Source organism: Stegodyphus dumicola, chromosome 1, assembly GCF_044657685.1.
Source record: "Stegodyphus dumicola isolate Sdum_Otavi_A_Nest chromosome 1, ASM4465768v1".
NCBI lineage: Eukaryota > Metazoa > Arthropoda > Arachnida > Araneae > Eresidae > Stegodyphus > Stegodyphus dumicola.
In genome coordinates, this window is record NC_140768.1 from 88,058,293 (window position 1) to 88,081,496 (window position 23,204).

General features: G+C 33.8%; 1 protein-coding gene across 1 annotated transcript in view; it reads left to right on the forward strand.

Annotated features, from left to right (window-relative positions):
• Window positions 1-713: 713 nt before the first annotated feature.
• Window positions 714-23,204, forward strand: part of LOC146999143 (uncharacterized) — a 145,311-nt gene continuing 122,820 nt past the window's right edge. Inside the window, exon 1 of the mRNA XM_085817642.1 lies at window positions 714-871. Within this exon, the coding sequence (XP_085673768.1) occupies window positions 865-871 (7 nt within the window). The 5' untranslated portion in view covers window positions 714-864. The remainder of the gene's footprint in view (window positions 872-23,204) is intronic.

The window sequence follows — 23,204 nt, forward strand, 5'->3', positions numbered from 1 at the left end:
TTCTGGCAGAGTTCCACAAACAGACATCGTAAACTATCAATTCTGTTATCACCCATATTATTATTATTATTATTATTATTTTAGGCAGTTTTGTTTTACACTAATGGTTTTGTGACTGTAAATTTTTAATCGCGGTGCAATAAGAAAATATATTTTTTCTTATTGCACCGCGATTAAAAATTTATGAATGCTAAGAAAATATATTTTTTCTTTAGTAGGTCCGATTGCTCCTCAACTCGGATAATGGCGAGTTAACTGCATCTTCTGGTAGGAGTAACAAAAATGGTCTTAAGAGCGATTAGAGTTAAAAATTTGGTATTCTTCCCCAAATGCACAACTGTTTGACTGTCTTCGCAACTACACCTTTCCGCTCACTTCTCGAAATTGCGTGGGCAGCTTTTTAATACAAGTGTGTGGTATGAAGTTTGTAAGATAAGATTAAACGTTCTTACTATCTGTAAATTATCAGAAATATACATCAAACCCACACAAAAATTTTTGTTTACTTACCCATTCCCGACAAATTTATCTTCTCACAGTGGATAGAAAATTCTAGAATAAGAAGTCAAGCCATGTAACATACTGATCAAACATTTTTTGTTAAAACTGCCCAAAAAATAGTAATATTAAATTCTTCGGACGAATCACTCCCACGTGGGGCGTGTCCTGCGATGGCGTCATCGGCCGCAGCCGGAGCGCGCGAATGCGCATTGGGGGGCGAAAGCATTGTAGCTATATATTCTTGCCAACGCTGTCGCTCCTTCCACAAATAATTCGACCGACTTGCTCCAATACGCAGAAAAGCGGGCCCAAGTTTCAACTTTTCAACTTTAGAGCTCCCACAGAAACTTTTCGCTACAGAGAATGATTGGTTAGTGAGTTATTTATTCATTTTTGAATTTTTCTTTTCTTTTTGAAGCTGTGATACTTGCCATAATATTTCAAACAAATATTGATATTTGAAAGAATTAATCTTTGCAGAATCTACTAAACTTATCCTTAAGGGGATTCAGATGAAATGAACTCTTTTATTATTTTCTTTTTTAATTTCATCAACTTTGATTTTAAAAAATAATTGCTGATTCCATATATATATAACAAATTTAAGTCCGAAGTGAGAAACGCTAGTAAATTAAAGCAAAAATGTCAACTATCAGAGCCACACCCCTTCTTAAAGGAGACAAAAAAGGTATATTATAAATTGATTTGATTGATTTAAAAACTTTCTTTTAAATACCTTTTACTTGTGATTTTAAATATATATTTTTATAAATATTATGCTCGATTAATGTGGACATTATGCTCAAGCATTCTTTTTCAGAGATTTAAAAAAAAATATATATTTACTTGAGTCATCAATGGAAAGATGCAAAGTTCTTAAAAGTATATTTGTTGCGTTACATTGAAAACTGGAGAAGAACACAGTTATTTAAGAGAAGGCATTTTTGTCACAATAAGGTGCTGACAACTTCAGGTATCAATCAAGACAGTAGTAGACATACTGAGTCTCGAAAATTTGACAAAATCCATTTGTCAAAGTTCGAAGTAATAATTTTAAAAAATTCTCATTAACAAAGCAAGAATTTTTAAAATAGAAAATAAAATTAAACGTGAAACTACAAAGCAATAATTAAAATATGATTATAGAACACTACAAAAATTATTATTAAAAGTGCTGATAAATCGAGTCGTCAGGGTTTTTCTGATAGGGTCCAAGTATTTGGACACATTTCTACAATATTCTATTCTTCATATAAAATCGAAATTTAATTTTGATTGCATTATTGACCGAACTACATTAAGCGAACATATTTAAATTTGTTTCCAAAAGAAGTTAAAATATTTAGTTGCTGATTTTGTTTAAAAATAAGCTGAATTTTTAAAATTTTCGAATTACATTGCGTAAAAAAAATTTCAAAGCTTTTAAGCTGTAGACTTTAGAATAAAAATAGATTCACTTTAATTTCTGAATATGATTTTAAATATCAACACAGATTCTAAGTTCTTATATTAAAAAGAAACTTTTTTATCATATATATAGTATGAGACACCTTGTATTTAAGATTCCTCTTTAAAATATATTTAATATAATAATAGGTAGTTTCCAAAAATCGATTACTTTAAGTTTTAAATGCATTTTACTTAGCAAATGATCAGGTTATTTAAAATAAAAATTTACCATCTTAGTGTCCTTTAACCTATTTAAGATAAATATAGGTGTTTCCCTTCTATAACAGTAATTGATAAGTTTCTGAAAAAATTAATGTTTCGTCCCTTTAGTTATCGTATTTTCGACGCATCAATCAAGTTTTAAAATTAGCCTTCAAAACATACGACATATATTTACATTTGCAAACTAAGGTAATGATTCTATCGAAAAAATTGACTAATTACATATTTGTAAACTCAAAAAACGCATAAAGTAAAATAAAAATGTTTTTACTTATAAAACTTTAAAAGTATTATTATTATATGCATATTTTATGAAGGCATAAAATAGATAAAGACAATCCTGTGTGCTACCAAAAAGTTCTTTAAAATAAATTTGCGTAAGAAAAACCTTTCTCTATTGAATTATCATGCAATAAGAAAAGCAGATTTAATGGCAAATGAATAAAAAATGTCTAGTGTCGTTATTTCAGATTTTTGTCTTCAACCTAGCCGCTGCATCAATGTTTATTTTCTTTTCAGAAAATCGACTACACCAACTAACAGTACCATTAAAATATTTTACATTCGAACCTGATGCTGCCTATTTAAAAACATGTGGTTTTAGGCATATTTTTTAGTATATCTTTTCGCACTTGGATGAGTTTTACGTTTATATTAACTTTTCTGGATACTCTAGGATAAGTTACTCAGATATAATTAAATTTAATATTTATTTTTCATGAAATTTCTGGATCGATTTATGCTCCAGAAAACACGGTAACCCACATTTATGAAATTTCTTGAAAATACGTGATTCAGTATTTTCTTAAGAATATATGATTCAGTACTTCTAATTCAATATTTTAGTGAATTTTTTTAAATATATGAGTAATTAGCACATAAAATTATTTCCATTAAAAAAATCAGAAGAAACAGGTGATAAAAGTTTGATGTGTAATCACAATGTTTCACAGTTCACATCGCAGTTTTTAAAAATGTGTGATTGCTCATCACACATTTTTAAATATCTTACTTTAAGAAAATTTCTAAATTCATTTCATTTTCGTAAAATATTCTTATTTGTTTCAAGCTGTATACATTTTACGTATCTGATTTCAATATTATTAAGAAAATTATGCACAGATTTGGGAGTGGATGAAGCTAAATTAGTGACATTAAATTTTATGCGAAGGAATGGTAACTAGAAAAAAAACGTCAGAGAATTGAAATTTGAGTGAATTTTGATAAAGCAATTTATTTGTTAACGTTGATTCATCCTAATTTTAAATGCATGCGCAGATTTGGTTGCGAATACATACAGCAAAGTTATGAATCAAACATAAATAATCTCTTAATAAAATCTGATACAGTAGCAAAGAAAAATAAGAGCGAGGGCTTTTAGGTTAAATTAACTGGCATATGCTAAAGCTATATGTTTAAGAATTGGAGGCTCCCTTCAGCCCACCTGGACACGAGTGTCCCCATAGCTCAAAAAGAAGGGGCCCCGAAAGCTATATGTGTATGTGTCTGATGGAAGGGATGTCTTTTTCTTAAGGGATACTAGCTCGTTTCCCCACTGCACATGGAAAAAAACTACGAAGACTTACCACGCATCCACCCCGTGCGACAGGGTTCGAACCCGGGATGTCGGAAGTCAGCAATTTTGAACCGCTAGGCTAATAGTGGGGCTGAGCAAGTCGAATTTCACTATTCACGGACTCGTTGGGCAATACAAAAAGGCGTGTGTGTGTAATTATGGCAAAGCCTCGAGGACTATCTGCCTAAGAGGAGGGATGCCTTCGTGGAGGACTCTAAGGGCAACTGGCTCGTATACACGTTACACATGGGTAAAACCACGAAAACGCCCATGCAGCCAGTCCGTTCGCGGGATTCGAACCTCGGACCGAACTACCAGTGTTTAGCGTCTTTACCGCTCGGCCGCTGGTGGGCCCAATACAAAAAGGAGAAATACATCAACATTTCCACGCAAATAAATATAATACACGTATTTACGAAATATTACAAAACTGAGGGAAAATAAATAAATAAAAATTTGAAAGGTTTTTAAAGGTTTTCTACTTCCTCGCTAAACTCGCAGTTAACCAATTTGCTTTATTAAAAGAATCTTTTCAGCTTTATTATTAAACATCGCTGTTTTTTCATTTACACTGCATGTAATTCAACAAAAAATTTTAAAGTACATTTAGAATTCTCGATTACACTGTTAAATATTGCCGTTAATTTTTTATATTTGCTTTATTATTTCTTTAAAAATAATTATAAGTTGGAACATCCTTTTGTTTGTGTTTCGATAGAATTTTTTATAGTGGCGATATGATTTCTTTAAAAATTGGTAATAACATTTGGTGGCAACATACATTTATTTAAAAAAAAACATTCAGACAAAAAGTGAATAGTAGTACTTCTAATGCTTAAATTAAAAAAAAAAAAATTAAAAAAGAAAGAAAATCTGAAAGATTTCAGATTTTATATGAACTTTATATATACTATATATAAAGTTCTTATAACTATATATTTATACACCCAAATAGGCATTTTTTTAACGTTTTGTGTGTTACCCTTATTTTTGTTAAATACCATGTTCTTCGCACTTAAACCATAAAATTTAATTCAGCAGCAATACCACAAAATAATTTAATAACAGCAGATCTTTTAGAATTTCCGATACATTGTCTCCCGAGGTGGAGCTAAAAAAAAATGCTTCCCCGTACAGTGTTACCACTGCTCGTTTTGAAAGCATTGAGTTTGTTAATTAAAAATTCATTGAAGTTTTATGAAATTATAGATATTATTATAGATAATAAAACATATTCCAAATTCGAGCTTCCAGATGCTCATATTCGAGTGGAGGAGTACGTTGTTTAAAATCTGATGTCTTTTTTTCACAGTGCGAGAAACATACATTCATGCAGATTCTTCATTATTTAATTTCTTTAAACATAATGCAGGTCTGTAATATTTGGTGGCAATAATTTGAAAAGTGAAGCGCCGTTTTATAGTGGAAGACACAAAATGCCAAAACCAAATTAATAGCTCTTCTGAACAGATTGCCCCTTTCGGCTAATGACTGAAAGAATTTAGACTTTAAATTTGCACCAGAAATTTTGTTAAAGTTTTTTGCGTTGTTGCAGTTTACCGATCTCTTCACTGATTCCCTCCTGCTAACGCAAATTTTGTCTTTTTAACTTTATTATTAAACATCGCTTTCTTCGTATTTAAGCCACATAAAATTCTACATTTAAATTCCGAAGATTTTAAAAGCAGCATATTTTCAGAATTTCTGTTAGAATGTTGACACATATTCTTCTACTTTTTTCAGTTTTTTCTCCGTTCATCATTCAAGTTATAAGGTATTTCTACCTTCTTTAGCGAGCATTCGTGGTGTAGTGGTCTGCAAGCTGGGCCGGTATTCCAGAGGTCCGCGGTTCGCTTCCCGGCGAAGGCGGTTGCTCATTTTTCATCTCTTCTGCTTCCAATTAACCTAATGTCTCTACAGTGGCGCCCGAACTAAAAGGGTGTTGGATGATGATTCTCCTCACCCAGGATTCCCAATTCGCCCTTTAAAAGGGGGAATATATAAGTAATTTCTCCCGCCTTCTTAGCGAACCTTTGTGGTGTAGTGGTCTGCACGCTCAGCGCGTTTGAGAGGTCCGCGGTTCGATTCCCGGTGAAGGCGTTGCTAATTTTTCATATCTCCGGCCTCCAAAAAACAAATACCTAATGTATCTACAAAGTTTTCTCAATAAAATGACAATAACTTTTTTTATCTTTTAAAACTTTACCATTAAAAATCCTTTTCTTTGCATTTACGCCACATAAAATTCAACAGCCGAGATACAAACTAGTTAAAAACAGCATACCTTTATAATTTCCAATAAGTTTTAACTGTGAAAAATCATTTTTTTAGTCCTTATATTATTTCTTTAAAAATAATACATGGAGATAACATCTGGAAGTTACATTCTTTAATTTGTAAAGTGATACGAACACAAAAGTGATTCAGACAAAAAAGTGAAAATCGAGACTAGTAACAACTCCGGCGCTAAAATATTTTCTTTTTTGTCATCCTTTCTAAAAACCTCAATATTTTACTGATATTATAATGCGACAGCTTAGTTATAATATTAAACTGAGTATGGGACCAAGTATAATACTAAGCGATTATTATATTTGTTCTGATTCAGATGATTAGATAATACAAAATACTTTACTTACATACTTTCATTATACGGCAATTTCATTGTGATATTCAGTCGATTAAGATACTAAGTAAAATAACTAACTTACAAAATTACTACTTAATAGTTTACTTAGTATCATAATAAGACAATTTTATTTAGTTTTTTTTTAATTTATTCTGATATTAAGGGATTATGATATTAAAATTGAATAGGGTTATTTTAGCACTTAATATTTTACTTAGTATCATAACAATCTGAATTATTATTAAGTAGTAGTCTGAGAATTTTCTTTATCATATAATAAAGAAGATTCTCAGATAAATCACGAATGCTTTCGGATTTCTTAGAAATTTTACGCTACTGATTTATATTTATATTCTAGTCACATAGCTTGACTTCACTTCAAGCATACAGATAACACTAGCTTCGAAGAAAAACTCTCATACTATATTGCACAACGAAATTTCAAACGTCTTCGCACCACTTTTCGTAACTCAAACTGGCGTAACAGAGAATTGCATCTCCCGTATTATATTTACTTTTCATTTCATTAAGACATCGAATACTTATTTCCCCACTAAAGTTTTAATTTTAGTAAAAATAATCTTTACCAGTTTTATAAAGTTATTAAATTATTCGAAGTAGGAGATAAAAAGAAACAAATATATCCTAGCCGGGATTCGAACAAGTACAGGTAGAAGTGCGCAGCATATCAAAATTTCACCATGGGTCATACAGGTATGGATCTAATGCATTAATTGCTCAGCTCCTCCCCAATTTTGATGGAGAAAACCCCGAGGAAGGAATCCGAGAGGCTATCATTCCTCTTCCTGTACCAGTAAATTATTCGAAAGAACTTTCGCCGCGTCAATATTTTAAGTGCCTCTTTGGGCACAGACTCCATACAATTACAAACACCCATGATTTCTCCAGGATTAGAATTGAAGCCAAACGACAAGGCAGATAGCATCGCTAATTACTATATCAATCAAGGCGGTGCTGATATTGGAATTTAACCGTGAGGCATATGTGCTACCTGTTACACTACAAGAGCACGCTGGGGAAAATGACAATTCCTTATAATCTCCCTAATTTGGAATGTTAGATAAAATGCACTAGAAAGGATTGCGACCACTATGTACAGATGGCACAACAGTCAGTAAGAAGACTATTGGACATAAGATTTGTATGAACTAAAGAACTAAACGGATGTCTTTGTGCGGCGGAGTTCTGCGCATCATTTATGAGCCGCTTAATTTTGTCTAATACGTCCCTCCAAAGATTAAATTTTTATAAAGGTAAGGTTAGGAATGGTTAGGGATTCACTTCTGGTTAGGAATTTGTGGTATAAATAAAATTACTTGATTTAATTTGACTAAATCGTCCATGATAAGAATTTCGAATGTATAAAACGCTTTCGTATGGAAGCAAAAATTATTTGCGACTTAACTATGTGCATGAAAGTAATTCATTGTTTTTATAAATTGAATTCTGTTAATACAACTTTCTAGGAGTTCCAGATAATTTGAGTCTACTATGAAAAGTGATCGCTTTAGAGAACATGACTTAAGGGGAAGTTTAATACAGAATTTTGTTATATTTACAAAAACACTGAGCAGTTTCAGACTCTTTTCTAATGATGACTCTCTTCAAGACTCTTTTCTAAAGAAGTTCAAGAGCAAAGAACGATTTCTTTGTCTAAGCCGAACACAAGGTTGTAGCTTTGCTAATTTTATGTTTAACTTTGGCGTGTGTCTCTTCTATCTTGAGTCTTTCTAATACCTCTAGATATTACATGTTTTGTAACATACTGGGAAGTTTAAAAGTCGCATCTGTCAGTCTAACAAAAACTGGGAAAATTTAAGGGGTATGAGCAACCCCTATACCGACGATGTTAAATTGGCCATTTTGGATGTACCTTTTCTCAAACTCTGCTGTAGACACACGCTTGAAATTTTTTGTATAATTAAAATATACCTTACTGATTATACTGAAATGAGCTTTTGAAACAGTTTGAATTTTAGAGTAATTTACAGAATATTTTGTTAGGCATAGTAAAATTTAGCCCTTTTCTCACACAAAATTAAAAAAAAAAAAATTTGTTAAGTTTATCACAAAAAGCTCATTTCAGTAAATATTAGGAAACTTAATAAACAAGCCATAAAAATTTTAGGTACCTGTGAGTGATAGCTCCCGAGAAAAGGTACATCGAGTATAAAAAAATTACGTTTGGAGAAAAACGCTTTTTTATGTAAAAATCCTTATTTATCAAAGCATTCAATGACAAATTAAAACTAGATTTTTTACAGTTCTAATTTTCATAAGAATTAAAGAATGGTATGTTTAGAAAGATAAAAGTGTAGAGAATTTGAAAATGCAAAAATCCGAAATCACCATTTTTTGAAGATTTTTGGGTTCCAACACCCCTTAAGAGGGGTATTTATGCCAAATTGTTTCAATAGATAACATTCTTATACTGTTACAAGTAATTTATGATTTGAAACATAAATTGCAGCTCATCATACTAGCTTTAAAACGTTTGTTTGCTGCTAGATAAAGAACGAAATGTATGATTGAGCATTTCATCGCAACTTTAGATGAATAAAATATGATGAGGAATATGATTCCAAATGAATCAAATATACTTATTCTTAAGGTTTTGATTGCTTGGGAATTAGTGACATATCTCGTCAGTATGGTTTAATATATATATATATATATATATATACATGCAAGATGTAGTTGTACTTACGAACTGCAACAACAGTCTTATTGATGACAACTTACAGTAAAATGTTAGTAATGTTATTACGAAAACACACGAACATAACAGACCTGACAAGCAGATGACACATAAAAATAAATAAGAAGAGAAAGTCAGTCCATGGCATCATAGAAAACGAAACAGCATCATAAAAACGGATTAACATCATAAAAAGCGGAATAGACTCACAACAATCATAATTCAGTGTTCTTTTGCTCTCGAACTTCATCTCTCTCTTTTGCTCTCGAACTTCAACCCGTCTCTCTCCGAGAAGTGGTCACGTGATCTTGCTGGTGAGCCCGTTGCCATTCTTACTTATAAAAAGAAGCATATCACCACATGACGACTCTGTGGACGTCCACGGCGGGTTGAAGAAGACAAAAGATATAAAAAGGCAAAACAAACAGAAAAAGAGAACAAAAAATAAATGTCTTGGTGGCGAGTGTTCAGTTTGTACACCACCGTTTCATCTTATCAACAGTGGTTGATGTTATGGTGGTGCCTTCATGCCGTCCTATCTTTCATACTTCTTAACGAATAGATGAATGAAGTCTGTCTCATAAGGACCGAAGAACTAGGGACGAAGTTTCAGTCTAGGTCCAAACTGGGTGTGTTGTATTGCCACTTGGTCTTCGAACTTGTATTTACAAGCAGGTTTGCGACATTTCTTATACTGTCGTATATCTTCTTCCTGTAAACGGGATATGTTCTGTTTAGATTCAATACGTAACGCGTTCTTTTCATCATCTCGCTGTGTCTATAATTTAATTTTTTTTGGAGTCCTTTTAAATTTTCTTCGTTTATGCTTCATGGCACTTTTCTTGCCTTTCTTTGGGTGTGAAGCAGCTAAAGAATATAAAGCAGTAATTTTTTTCAGCATTCTTTGTTGACTCAAATATTTAGCTGCATCTTTTTCCTGTATAGCATTTCGATATATAATATTACATATATTTCGATATATAATATTATATATATTTCGATATATAATATTATATATATTTCGATATATAATATATAATTGATATAATCCTTTTAAATTTTCTTCGTTTATGCTTCATGGCACTTTTCTTGCCTTTCTTTGGGTGTGAAGCAGCTAAAGAATATAAAGCAGTAATTGTTTTCAGCATTCTTTGTTGACTCAAATATTTAGCTGCATCTTTTTCCTGTATAGCATTTCGATATATAATATTACATATATTTCGATATATAATATTATATATATTTCGATATATAATATTATATATATTTCGATATATAATATTATATATATTTCGATATATAATATATAATCGATAAATTTAGAATTATCTGAGATACTTTGGGAAAAAATTTCAGCAATTTGAGAAATTGTAGTATTGGCTGGAATGCCAAAGACAAATCATTTTCTTAGATTATATCTCTTTTCTTCCTGCGCCTTTGCTGCTTTTGGTTAATTTTTGCTTTTCACACCGCAAAATCTACTCTAATTTACTGACCTCTTAATTTTTCTCTTGCAAGATCTTGTTATTTTCCTCAGCTTTAGCTTCACTATTAAATTCTAAAAATACGTACGTTTCTTTGCATGTTATTTCGGCACAGTAACATCTAAAATATCAGAAGATAAAGCTTTGATTTCTTCTGTAGTGATATCACTAGGTAACTTCCAAAGATAGAGGGTTTTAGCATCTCTTTCTCTTTTACTTGCTTCAGCATTAAAAGCCTTCTATAAAAAAGCTCCTTTTTCGGAGTTTTCTCTAGTTTTTTTTCTTTGGGTGTTTCTGCACTTTTTAGCAGGTTTTTCTCTTTTGCTTGTTCAGCCCTTTCTTGAAAACCTTGTTTTAACTGATTCATTTTAATATTCACAGCTTCTTCAGTGTTCTGCACAATTTGTTCATCATCATCATTATTAGTTTCATGATTGTCATCCTCAACTTCGTCATTGTCATCAACATCATCTTCGTCCATGTCATCATCATCTAAATCCAATTCCAAATCGTCATCGTCATCATCATCATCATCCATAACCGTTTTCTTCAACTGATTTGCATTTCCTTTCATTCCTTTAAAATCTTTCCTAGCAGTATTAATTTAATGCGGTGAGTAAGAAGTAACAATGAGTTGAAATTCCTCGCGAGTTTCAGAGTTCAACATGTGCGAAAGATCAAATGCAAAGGGTTGATGATCGGTAGCATTAGCAATGTTAACCAAAATTTCATCATCATTACTGTTGCAGAAATAAATACCGTCTTTATCAAATGTAAATTTACTTTGCTGCAAAATGTCGATTCCAATAATCGCATCAAGAGTAATCATGTTATCTTTTAGCATATGGATTTTAGCAGGTAAAATAATATTTTGAATTTTAATGGAATCCTGAAAGAATCCAATGCTTTGTGTCTCAGCTAATTCCTGAGAACGTAATTCTGGAGGGCTGTAATATTGAAGAACCAATCTTGGGGTATGTGTTTTCATTAATAAACGTGGCATGTGACCCAGTGTCACTAAGTACGGTTAACGGGGTTTCTGTAAGTTGAATATCAACATGCATAAGATGTTTGGAAAGCATTTGAGTAGAAAGAGCATTTACAGTTCTGTCAGGTGTATCAGATTCCGTGGTAGAACTACGAGAATTTTGGGGACAGTTGACATGAACATAGCTATAATTCTTGCAGCCATAATAAAATTTGACATTTGATTTTTTCGGACAATTGATGGTTTTATGCCCTTTTAAACCACAGGAATATTATGCTGGTTGCGTGTTTGATGTATATCATTATCAAGTTTAACAGAGTGAAGGGAATTATGAAATGTCTAAGTATTTTGCGTCAAATGCTTTGAAACTGTTTTTCATAAATTTTCAGTTTTTTTCTTAAATTAAAGAATGGATTTACAGCTGTATAAAATTATTTTATTGTTTGATGAATCAGGAATAACGTTTATAACATACTCAATCAGAGAAGACTCATCAATACAAACTTTATGCGCGAGATCTCTTATGGCTAAAACATATTCTTGTAAAGTTTCGAATGGTTTCATATGACGAGATTTCATCATTTGATGTACTTGAAGGCTGTTAACTGTATCCGAAAATTCGTCTAACAAATGATGTTTTAATTGTTCCCAATTAGTAATTCCACGAATTGGTTTTATTAAAGCTGGACCTATTAGACATTTTTTAACTAAAATGACTTAATGTACAGGGTTCGTTATCTGATAGAGGTTAAAAATATCATCCATGTCTGAAATAAAAGTTGCAACGTTTTAATTATCACGAGAGGAAAAGAGTTTAATCAATCAAGTCGCTGATAGGTCAACGATGTCTTTTCAGGCCAAAACACTTGACAGAAACGCTTTGAGCATACTTGTTATTAGCCGGAAATAATAAATTTCTAGGCGAGTTGTCAAGACAGGTGTTCTCCATTTGTTTACATAAAGAATCATCTGGTGTGTGAGCAATGTTCGCTTTTGCGATGATTTAGGGGTGAACTCCCCATCAGAAGTTCGTCATCAACTTCGCTAACCTGTCAGACAAATCTGATTTTAATAGTGAGATGCCAGTAAGATTCGTAAGGATTTTGCTATCACACTGCTCAATATCAGTAGAAAATTCTTTGTAAATTACATATAGCAATTAGATCCGTGAGTAAAAATTCTTTTATTATTTTTTGCTTTGTGTCTTCTAAGTTAAGTGGTTTGGGAAATCCTTAAAATTTACGTAATTGAGCACGATTTTGTCTATCGCCATCCGTGCCTAAAAGATGTAAGAACTTGATCTCTTGTGTACTGGGAATTTTTAATGATTGTGCAATGTTGAGACATCATTAAAGGTGGTCATTATTCAGTTTCGAGGAATTGTCACACAACTATTCTTAATGTTAATAACTATAGTGCTAAAACACTCAAAAATGCGTACATTCAAACAAATTCTAAAATATGCTTTAAGAGTAGAAAATAAAATTTCGTTTCGAAATATTATATCACCATTGCTTTAAATAACTTCAAATAACATTTTAAAATGATTTCAAAATATGTGCATCAAAAGAAATGAGCAAAACAGTTTTTTGATTAAAAACGAAAGTATTAAAGATTGAAATAATCGTTGAACTAGTAACTCTGTAAAATGTGTATCAAATAATTTTTCAAAATAATGCTGATTTCAAAATAATACTTTTAAAATTAATATCTTCAATTAGATATTTTTCAAAATATACTTTTGTTCAAGAAAACGGAGACAAATTATTCAATCTTCGAAGTATGTCAAGGTGTTCTTAAAAATAATATTTTTTCGTCAAATTAGCAGCAACTGAACATCATCAAATAAAGTTATCATGAAATAATAATAACTTTTTTTAAATAGTTTAAATTATCAGGGTCAATGTTCCTTCTTTCCTTCTTCGGGAACATGCAAGGACCTGACTCGGAACAGAGAGCTTACTAAAGCTATGTTCACTAATTGTGGGAAGTAGACAGGATACACAAGAAGGGTATACAAAACCCTTTATTTTTCTCTATTTACAATAACTTCCGTACTTCGGAATACACAGACCCTCTACTTGGGGTCAAAACGTAAAAGTATAAAAATAAAACTAAACTCTAATTTAACTTTAGAATAATGAACGTGGAAGATTGGCCTTATAATAACAGGAAGCGTATGTAGTACAGATAACTGTGAACACTACAATACGTTTAAATTTATCAAGAGGATTAAAACCTCTGGCCTGGAAGGCAACCAGCAACTGCGTAACTTCTAAGATAAGCGGCCTGCTTCGACTCACTGCTTCCTCTCTCTCGCTTGGCAAAAAGCCTCAACTTAAATACTTGGCGTTCGCCAGACAAACTTTGCATAAAAACCTTAACGCTTATAATTCTGGCCGGAAGTAGAAAATAAGAAGTGATAGTAAAGATTTAAAATAAAATAAACGTTAGTAAAACTTAAGATCCTTACATACTTCCCGCCAGAGTTAATTAGTTTGAAACTGAGGTCTGAAACGACCTTGTTGAAAACTTTTAGCTCTAGAATCTAAAGCGAGGCCAATCTTTTACAAATATTTTTCGCTAGAAACTAGAAATTTAAAAGAAAGAAATTTGTTTTTACAATAGCAGCTCCCAGGATACACAATTTTTTTTCATCTGTACTGCATCCAAACAGGAGCTCTTATTCAAATCTGGTTTCTTCCAGAGATCTGGAAGGAAAACTAGTTTAATGAAATGTTACACAATGAAATGGCAAGTAACATGTATAATTATATTTCTCTTAACATTCTTATTTTACTCATCACTATTTTAATTATCTCTCCCCGTGCTCTCTGACATGTGTTGTAAAAGAACACCAAACACGAATGTGTTTCTGTCTACGTGTTCCACACTTCCTCCTACTATCAAAACACTAACGTGTTAAAATTCAACATAACAAGACCTCGTAACACACCCTAATTTCAACTCTAAACCCTGAGGTACTATTCTGAAAGTGTCTAACTCTGAAGTGTAGCGTCAGAGAGCCTAACTACATCATTCAACCTTTAACACATATTCACCATGATTTAATCTGTTTACAGTCACACGAATAAAAAAAATTTTAACATTACTTTCACTTTTACCATATCACGGTATTTCTTAACATTTAAAATAACAGTTCACATTGTATATAAGAACATATTAACATGCCGTTAATTTTACACATTTGAAAACATACATTAGTAGTACATTGTTAACTTCTATTCTTTTCAAAGCAAGTGCCAATTCTTTCTACATTGAAATACTACATTTCAAAAAGTCTTTCAGACTAAAACTTCTTTCTTGCTAGAATGTTTTAAATGAAATTTATACAATAACTTTTTACAATATTTAAGTCTTAACACAACGCTATTATACATCAACTTTAGTTTTACGCGTGAGTAATTGAAAAACATAATACCAAAATCGGTAACAACTCATTTCTCGCCTTTTTGGCGATAAGGGTAGACCTCGCATGAGGTAAAACTTCTTGAAATCTGCCACTTGCAGTAAGAATGAAAGATTAACTTAAGTTTGCAAAGTAACATAAAATTTTACTTATCTTTGTGATATTCGGACATCCTTTTCTGGGCCCAGTCCTTAAAGGTATTGCAGATAGTAGTTTGATTTATCCTCCTTCTTGTACGGGCTCGCCCTTCAGTGCCTTCCTCTGGAAGCTTCCTTTTTTCACCAGTTCGGTCACCCTTGAATACCTTCTTTTTCTCCTCTGCTTGTGGTCTTGGCCGTTTGATGGCAGCTGGTCTTGGCGGAACCGGGAAATTTCTTTCGTGTGCCTGCTTGGACCTCGTTGCTGGCCGTTCAAATTTTCCTTGTAACTTTTCCTCCGCCGCTGATGGCCCTTCCGCAGTTCGGCGACTTTTGCTGCGGAGAGTTCTGTCGGATGAGTAGATCTTCCGTTTTAAAGCCGGGTTGCCGTCATTTCTCCTGGTTCTCTTCACATCCGTCGTCCTTCTCCCTTCTTCATTCTGGGGGTGTTCGTGAACTCTCTTTTCTGGACGGTGGAACGGCTTCTTTTTCTTGCTACCTTCAATTTTTCCGTGGGGAAATTTTCTTTTCACTTGCTCCTGCCTCTTAATGGCTTGCCCTTGTACTTGTCGTTTTTCCACCTCTGGAGCTTGTGCCTGCGGTGTCTGCCGTGCCGGATCCTGCAAAAGATCTGAAAATATTTGCATTTTATTACGATCAAAGTAGGGTTTGATTTGATCAATGTTTGCGGAGCAGGTTTCACCATTTCTGGCTTTTAACACTACTACAGCGTGAGTTATTTTTTCTATAACATATGGTCCTTCAAATCGTGGAAAAAATTTGGCAGTCTTATCTTCTGGTGCTGAAGAAAGTGAATGCTTAATTTTTAAAACTTCATCCCCTACTTTATAAGTTACTCCCCGTCGTTTCAAATCATAATAGAGCTTCTGTTTTCTTTGTGCCACTTCCGTATTCTTCTTTGCTTCCTTAATTAGTTTTTCTATATCACCCGTTTTAAATTCTGGGGCTCTTTGTTGCACATAAAATAATTTATCTAACGGCGTTATAATCTTTCTGCCTAGAAATAACTCAGCAGGAGTTTTGCCCGTTGTATCATGTTTTGTGGTCCTAAGGGCGAAAGCAAATTCATTGACATAGTTATGCCAGCTTTTATGAAAATTTTTAACATAACTACGGATAATTTTCACTATATTTCTATTGACCCGTTCCGCTATATTTGATTGCGGCCGATACGGGACCATTTTTAAATGACGTATGCCCAGTTTTTGGCAGATGTCTTCATATATATTACTTACAAATTGAAGACCATTATCCGATATAACTTTTAGGGGCGCCCCGTATTTTAAAATATACTTATTTAAAATAGAATCAGTAACTAATTTCGCGGAGGCTCGTTTTAAGGGAACAATTTCGGTCCATTTACTAAAATGATCAACCATAACGAGGAGATAGCAACTTTTATTTAACTGATTTTTTGGGAAAGGGCCCAATAAATCGATGCCAATTATTTCATTTGGAAATTCGGATTTAATACTATTTAGAAACCCGGCCGGGCGGAAATTAATATAATTAACTGCTTGACATGTTGGGTAGGACTGGACATACGCCCTTGTTAACTTTTGCAGTTCAGGAAAGTAGACTGCCTCGCGTACGCGTTGGATAGTTTTTCGAATACCAGCATGAGAAGCTAAAGGGCTGTCATGGAGCTCCTGCAGGATATTTAATCTAAGACTAGCTGGGATAACAGGTCGAAATTCGTTGTTGGAATTCGTAGTTTTTGTATAGAATAATAGACCATCTATTAGTTCGTAATGGGCCGCCCTATTTCTTATCGCCACAATATCTTGGTGGCTAAAATTTTCAGGATCCTTCAAATACTCATAAATACTTCCAAACTCAGGATCCTTACCCAGTTCGGTTATTACAGTTTCTCGGGAATTTATTGTACACGCTGTAAGCATTGCCATCTTTACGGTATTGCCTTGTTCGTCTATTTTAATCCTTGATAGGGCATCTGCTACGATATTTTCCTTTCCAGGGGTATGCTTGATTACCAGATTATATTCTTGCAGCTTGAGTGCCCATCTTATTAACCTTGGGGATAAATTTTTCCCTGAGTACAATCTAGTTACCGCCGCATGATCAGAGTATACTGTTATCGGCGCCTTTCCAAAACAGACTCGGAACTTTTGCACTGCTAACAGAACTGCAAGTGCCTCTCTCTCGGTCGCGGAATAGTTTCTTTGTGTTTGATTTAAAGTTCGGCTAAAAATGCCACGGGCTGCTGATTTTGCGAAAGTACCGCTCCTACCGCATAATCCGAAGCATCCGCTGAAATTTCTAAATTTTCATCCTTTTCAGGAAATTTCAACACAGGGGCTTGCGTTAATGCTTGTTTTAATTTTTCGAAAGCACTATTGGCTTCGGCCGTCCACGAGAATCTTGCCTTTTTCCTTTTTAATTTTAACAATGGCTCAGCGATAGCCGCAAAATCTTTTATAAAGAACCTATAATATGAACAAAGTCCTAGAAAAGAAGAGAGCTTCTTTGCCGTGTTTGGAGTCGGATACTTTTGTACAGCGATTATTTTTTATTCATCTGTCTCGATCCCTTTTTGAGATATTTTGTAACCTAAATATTTTAATTCAGGGGCTGCAAATTTGCACTTTTCGACATTAACTTTTAGACCGGCCTCATTTAATAAAGAAAACACCTGTCTTAAATCCTGTACATGTTGGTCTAGATTATCACTAGTAATAATGATATCGTCTAAATAGATAAATGTGGACTTTCCAAGAACAGGTCTTAACACAATGTCCATGCATCGCTCAAATGTTGCCGGGGCCCCTGAAAGGCCAAACGGCACCCGCAAAAATGCATAAGTGCCAGACTTGGTTATAAAAGCAGTCTTAGGCACGTCCTCAGGCCTAACCCCTATTTGAAAATAACCAGTCGTTAAGTCTAAAGTCGTCATAAATTTGGTTGATTTTATGTTCCTTAGAATTTCTTCAATGATCGGTAACGGATATACCGGATATTTAGTTATGGAGTTTAATTTACGGTAATCAATCGCGAATCTCCACCTTTTCGGATGTGTCAAAGGATAGTCATTATTTTTCTTACATAAAACCACCGGGCTAGCATAACTACTTGAGATGGGCGTTATGATCTTTTTACGTAGCATATCGGTGATATGCCATTCTATAATTTTTTCCTTATTCTTATCATACCGATATGGTTTTTGGCGAACTGGCATTGCATCTCCGGTGTCAATACTACGGTTAGTAACCTGAGTAAATCCTGGAATATCACTAAATAACGAAGCAAGTTCACTTACCACTTGTCGAATTCTTCCTTGCTCGTCATTAGGGAGGTGGTCAAGTTTTAACATCGGCGGTTCAGCCTTTTCTGCACGAACTGGTTTCATTGTCAGCTTAAGGGACGCTTCATTAAAATCCAGTGTTGCTTGTGCGTCTGAAAGAAAATCTATTCCTAAGATTATATGTGCCTGCAGATTCTTTACTATAAAAAACATCACCTTTACTTGTTCGTCCTTGATACGGATGTATAGTGGTAATTTACCTATGCACTTACATCTTTCTCCTTGCGCAGCTAACGCTGTCGTATTATCCGAATTATATATGCGATATTTACGAAAATACTTCCTAAAAAAATCTTCTGCCACACAGGAACACTGCGCGCCTGTATCCAGGAGTGCGGTGGCTGGGATATTATTCACCAACACTTCAATCTTCGGAAGAGTCAGATTTTTCACCATTACTGTATTTAACTTGTAGGAAGAAGGGTTTTCGTGGCCTTCGGATTTCCGCACCCTCCCGTCAGCAGAAATCCGTTTTAGTTTAAATCCTTTTTTGTTTCCATGCTTTCCTTCTTTTTCCACTGGCCTTGAGACTTTTTTCCTGGGTTGCTATTGAACTGTCGACGTTCGCCGGCTGTTTTTGAATGCTCGGGTTTCCTTGCCCACTGATTCGCTTTGCCTCCGTAGCCGTGTGCTTGAGTTTGCTGTAGTCTTGGCGTACCAAATTGGTTTCGCTGTTGATATTGTCGTCTTGTTTCGACGTCCGCCGTTCTTCTACTTTCAAACTGGATTGCTAGCTCAAATAACTTTTCCAGTGTAGTCGGATTTCTTAATTCAATAAAGTCTTGCACTTGGGGCAGTAACCTCGGCAAAATCACTTGAATTATTTCAGGATCCGGACGGTTTCCATACAAGAGTATGAAGACGTAAATTTTTCTTAAAATAAAGCTTGAGAGATTTTCGATTCTTTGTTGATATATACGAAAAAGTTCCGTTTCTAATTTCGCACTATCCCTTACAACAGTGAAGGCGTTTAGTAGGGCAGTCTTGAAATTTTCGTAAGTATAGATGGGACTTCCTGCTTGACCCAAGAGACTTCTGCCTATACATTTGAACCAGTTAAGCGCTTGGCCCCTCAAAGCGCTGGTAGCTAAGGTAACTTTTTGAAACTCGTGCACGGGGTAGAGCATGAAGTGGTCATCCAATTTTAAAAAAAACTGGTTACCGGTGAGTTTCCATTAAATGTTGCTTCTGGTTTCATCGAAGCGCGCATGGTCTGGACGATGTAACCAAATCCTTCCAGGGCGGCAGCTGGCATTTCTGGATTCTGAGCCGTTTCTGCAGGCAGCACAGGTTCTTCTTGAAACTCGGCCATGGTTATTCTTCTTCGTTGGGCGCCACTATCAGGTTCAATTGTTCCTTCTAACCTTCTTCGGGAACATGCAAGGACCTGACTCGGAACAGAGAGCTTACTAAAGCTATGTTCACTAATTGTGGGAAGTAGACAGGATACACAAGAAGGGTATACAAAACCCTTTATTTTTCTCTATTTACAATAACTTCCGTACTTCGGAATACACAGACCCTCTACTTGGGGTCAAAACGTAAAAGTATAAAAATAAAACTAAACTCTAATTTAACTTTAGAATAATGAACGTGGAAGATTGGCCTTATAATAACAGGAAGCGTATGTAGTACAGAGAACTGTGAACACTACAATACGTTTAAATTTATCAAGAGGATTAAAACCTCTGGCCTGGAAGGCAACCAGCAACTGCGTAACTTCTAAGATAAGCGGCCTGCTTCGACTCACTGCTTCCTCTCTCTCGCTTGGCAAAAAGCCTCAACTTAAATACTTGGCGTTCGCCAGACAAACTTTGCATAAAAACCTTAACGCTTATAATTCTGGCCGGAAGTAGAAAATAAGAAGTGATAGTAAAGATTTAAAATAAAATAAACGTTAGTAAAACTTAAGATCCTTACAAAATATTGTACTTTATAGTTTCATACAGCAGTAGAAGAATTAGCTTCGATTCATCACAGCAATGGCGGCATTTTCCTTTTGCGTTCGATCATAAACATCCAATGGTGCTTTAATCATGGCATTCCACAGAGCATTAATTAGAGTCTAGGGTTCAATAAGGAGAGAGTTCAAAAGGTCGAGTCCCCCATGTAGGATTTAGTTGTGCTTACGATCTATAACAACAGTCTTATTAAAGACAACTATGGTAACATTTTTGTAATTTATTACGAAAACACACGAGCATAACAGACGAAATTAACACGAAGATGACACATAAAAATAAAAAGAAATAGGACGATAAAGTCAGCCCATGGCATCATAAAAACGGAATAGCATCATAATAATCATAATTCAGTGTTCTTTGCTTTCGAACTTCATCTTTGCATCAGTCTCTGTCTCATTCAAGAAGTGGTCACGTGACCTTGCTGGTGAGCGCGTTGCCATTCTTACTTATAAAAAGAAGCTAATCATTACATATATATAGAGAGAGAGGGCACAGAAATTCCATTTAATGTACCAATCTTAATGCCGGACGCTGATCACTTGTTTCTGCTCTTCTAGACTCACCCAGAAGCTTAGACTTTCCTTTCGCTTCTCGCCGCCATTGATATAATCACCCATGATATGCCATGATATGCAATTTAGCAAAACTTATTTTATGAGTTCTCTCATTTATTGATCTCACCTTCGGGCGCGTTGTATTTTTAAATACACCTCTTAAATTCCTAACTTTATGGCTTATGGTATAATGATAATATACTGGTAAGAGCTCCTAGTAACTAAAGCCAGCAGTAAAGATATGATCCAAAATCCAAGATCCATTTAATATGCATATGCAATCCTGACTCTCTAGATCGCAATTTTGAGTAACATTACCTATGAAAAAATACGCGCATGTAATTAACACCCGATTTACTAGGACGGCATCATTGGTTAGCTCAGAATCATATTTCATCCAATAGCAGTTAGAAGAACAAAAGAATAGTCCACATTATAATTAACAGAAAAATACTGCTGACAACTTATTTGTATTTTGAAGCAGTTTCCCCCGGAAAATAAGGTTATTTGATTATGTCAGTGAAATCAGTGTTCAATACAAAAAGCCATTGTCAATAGCGAAAGAATAAAATAGTTAGAAATGCAGAAAGGCTTATAAATAATAGAAAAGAGCAATGTTTTCTAGAGAACTTCAAAAATTTCATTGAGTCAAGTGAAGAATAAAAGAGTGGCTAGAAAAAGAGTGCCAGGGAAAAGAGCTCTGTCGAAAAACTTCAATTCGATATACAAAAAGTTTTAAAAATAAACTGTCAACTTAACAAGGTTTTTGAATTATAAAACAATAATTTACTTCTTCTATACTTGAAGACAAACATACAGAAATAAAAGCTAAATCAATTGATGCATTAAATGCAAACTGTATCATTAAATACGTTTCATCAAGTTACATTTAAACATGATGCGGATGCTCAAGCGCTAATTACCTGAGCGGAAGACTGCTTCAGCGAAAGCATCCCTCCCCTTAGGAAAATAGCTCTTTGCCATATTCCTATTCCTTCTGTTATAATTAAAAGAATTAATCCAAGAATGATCATGTCCTCACATCGGTAAACCTGAACAGAAGAGTCGTCATATGTTTAATTTTGATTTAAAAAAATTTATTTACCTGAATATTCTAGAAACTAAATATATAATATACTAGAAATTATATATTTACTGGAATATGCTATACATAACACTAACTAATACATAATAATATTAGATATAATGTATAATATTAATCATATTAGGATCATTACTATATAATAATACTGAATAGTAATATAATATATATTTTAAAATGCAATATTACTAATATACATACCAATATAATATTATATGTATTAGAATACAGTTTTAATAATAAACTAATATAGTCAATATTGAAGTATAATATGTATATTAGAATACAGTATTAGTAATATACTAATATAACATGCACTGTAATATAATATGTCTAATATAGGGCTATATATTATGTATTTAGATAGTACCAGAAACTATATATTTATTAGAATGTATTAGAAACTTAACACTTAATACTCTAGAAATTAATATTCATTAGTATATGGTCCACCAACGGCCTAGCAATAAAGATGCTGAACACTGATAGTTCGGTCCGAGGTTGGAATCCCGCGAACGGGCTGGCTGCATGGGCGTTTTCGCGGTTTTCCCCATGTGTAACGTGTATACGAGCTAGTTTCCCTTAAAAGGTCCTCCACGAAGGCATCCCTCGCTTCAGGCAGATAGCCCTCGTGTACTTGTGCCATAATTGAATACTAATAATTGAATACTCGTGCCATAATTGAATAATCCAATCCAATCCAATCATTAGTATATGCTAAACTTATTATGTACTCACTATAATCTAATTTTCATACATCGACTACAATTTCAGTGATAATTATATCAATTTTTATGCATAAATTGCGTGAAAATTTACTGAGGTCCAGTTAGTTTAATTATATGCATTTTAAGACACAATAACACGCCGAATAAATACTAATTCAGAAGTCAAACAACAAAAATCAGCATTATTTACAAAATTTTCACAGGATTAGTTTCGATGGTTTTACCGAACCACCATCCTCATCTGCAAAACCGCATATGCATTTTGTTAGTAAATTTTAAGGTAAGAACTAATGCGCTTAGAAACACTGTAACATGTTTTTTGTTTGTAGACGTCGTCCTTTCTTTAAATTTGCAAGAATGTCACATTTCGCAATACAC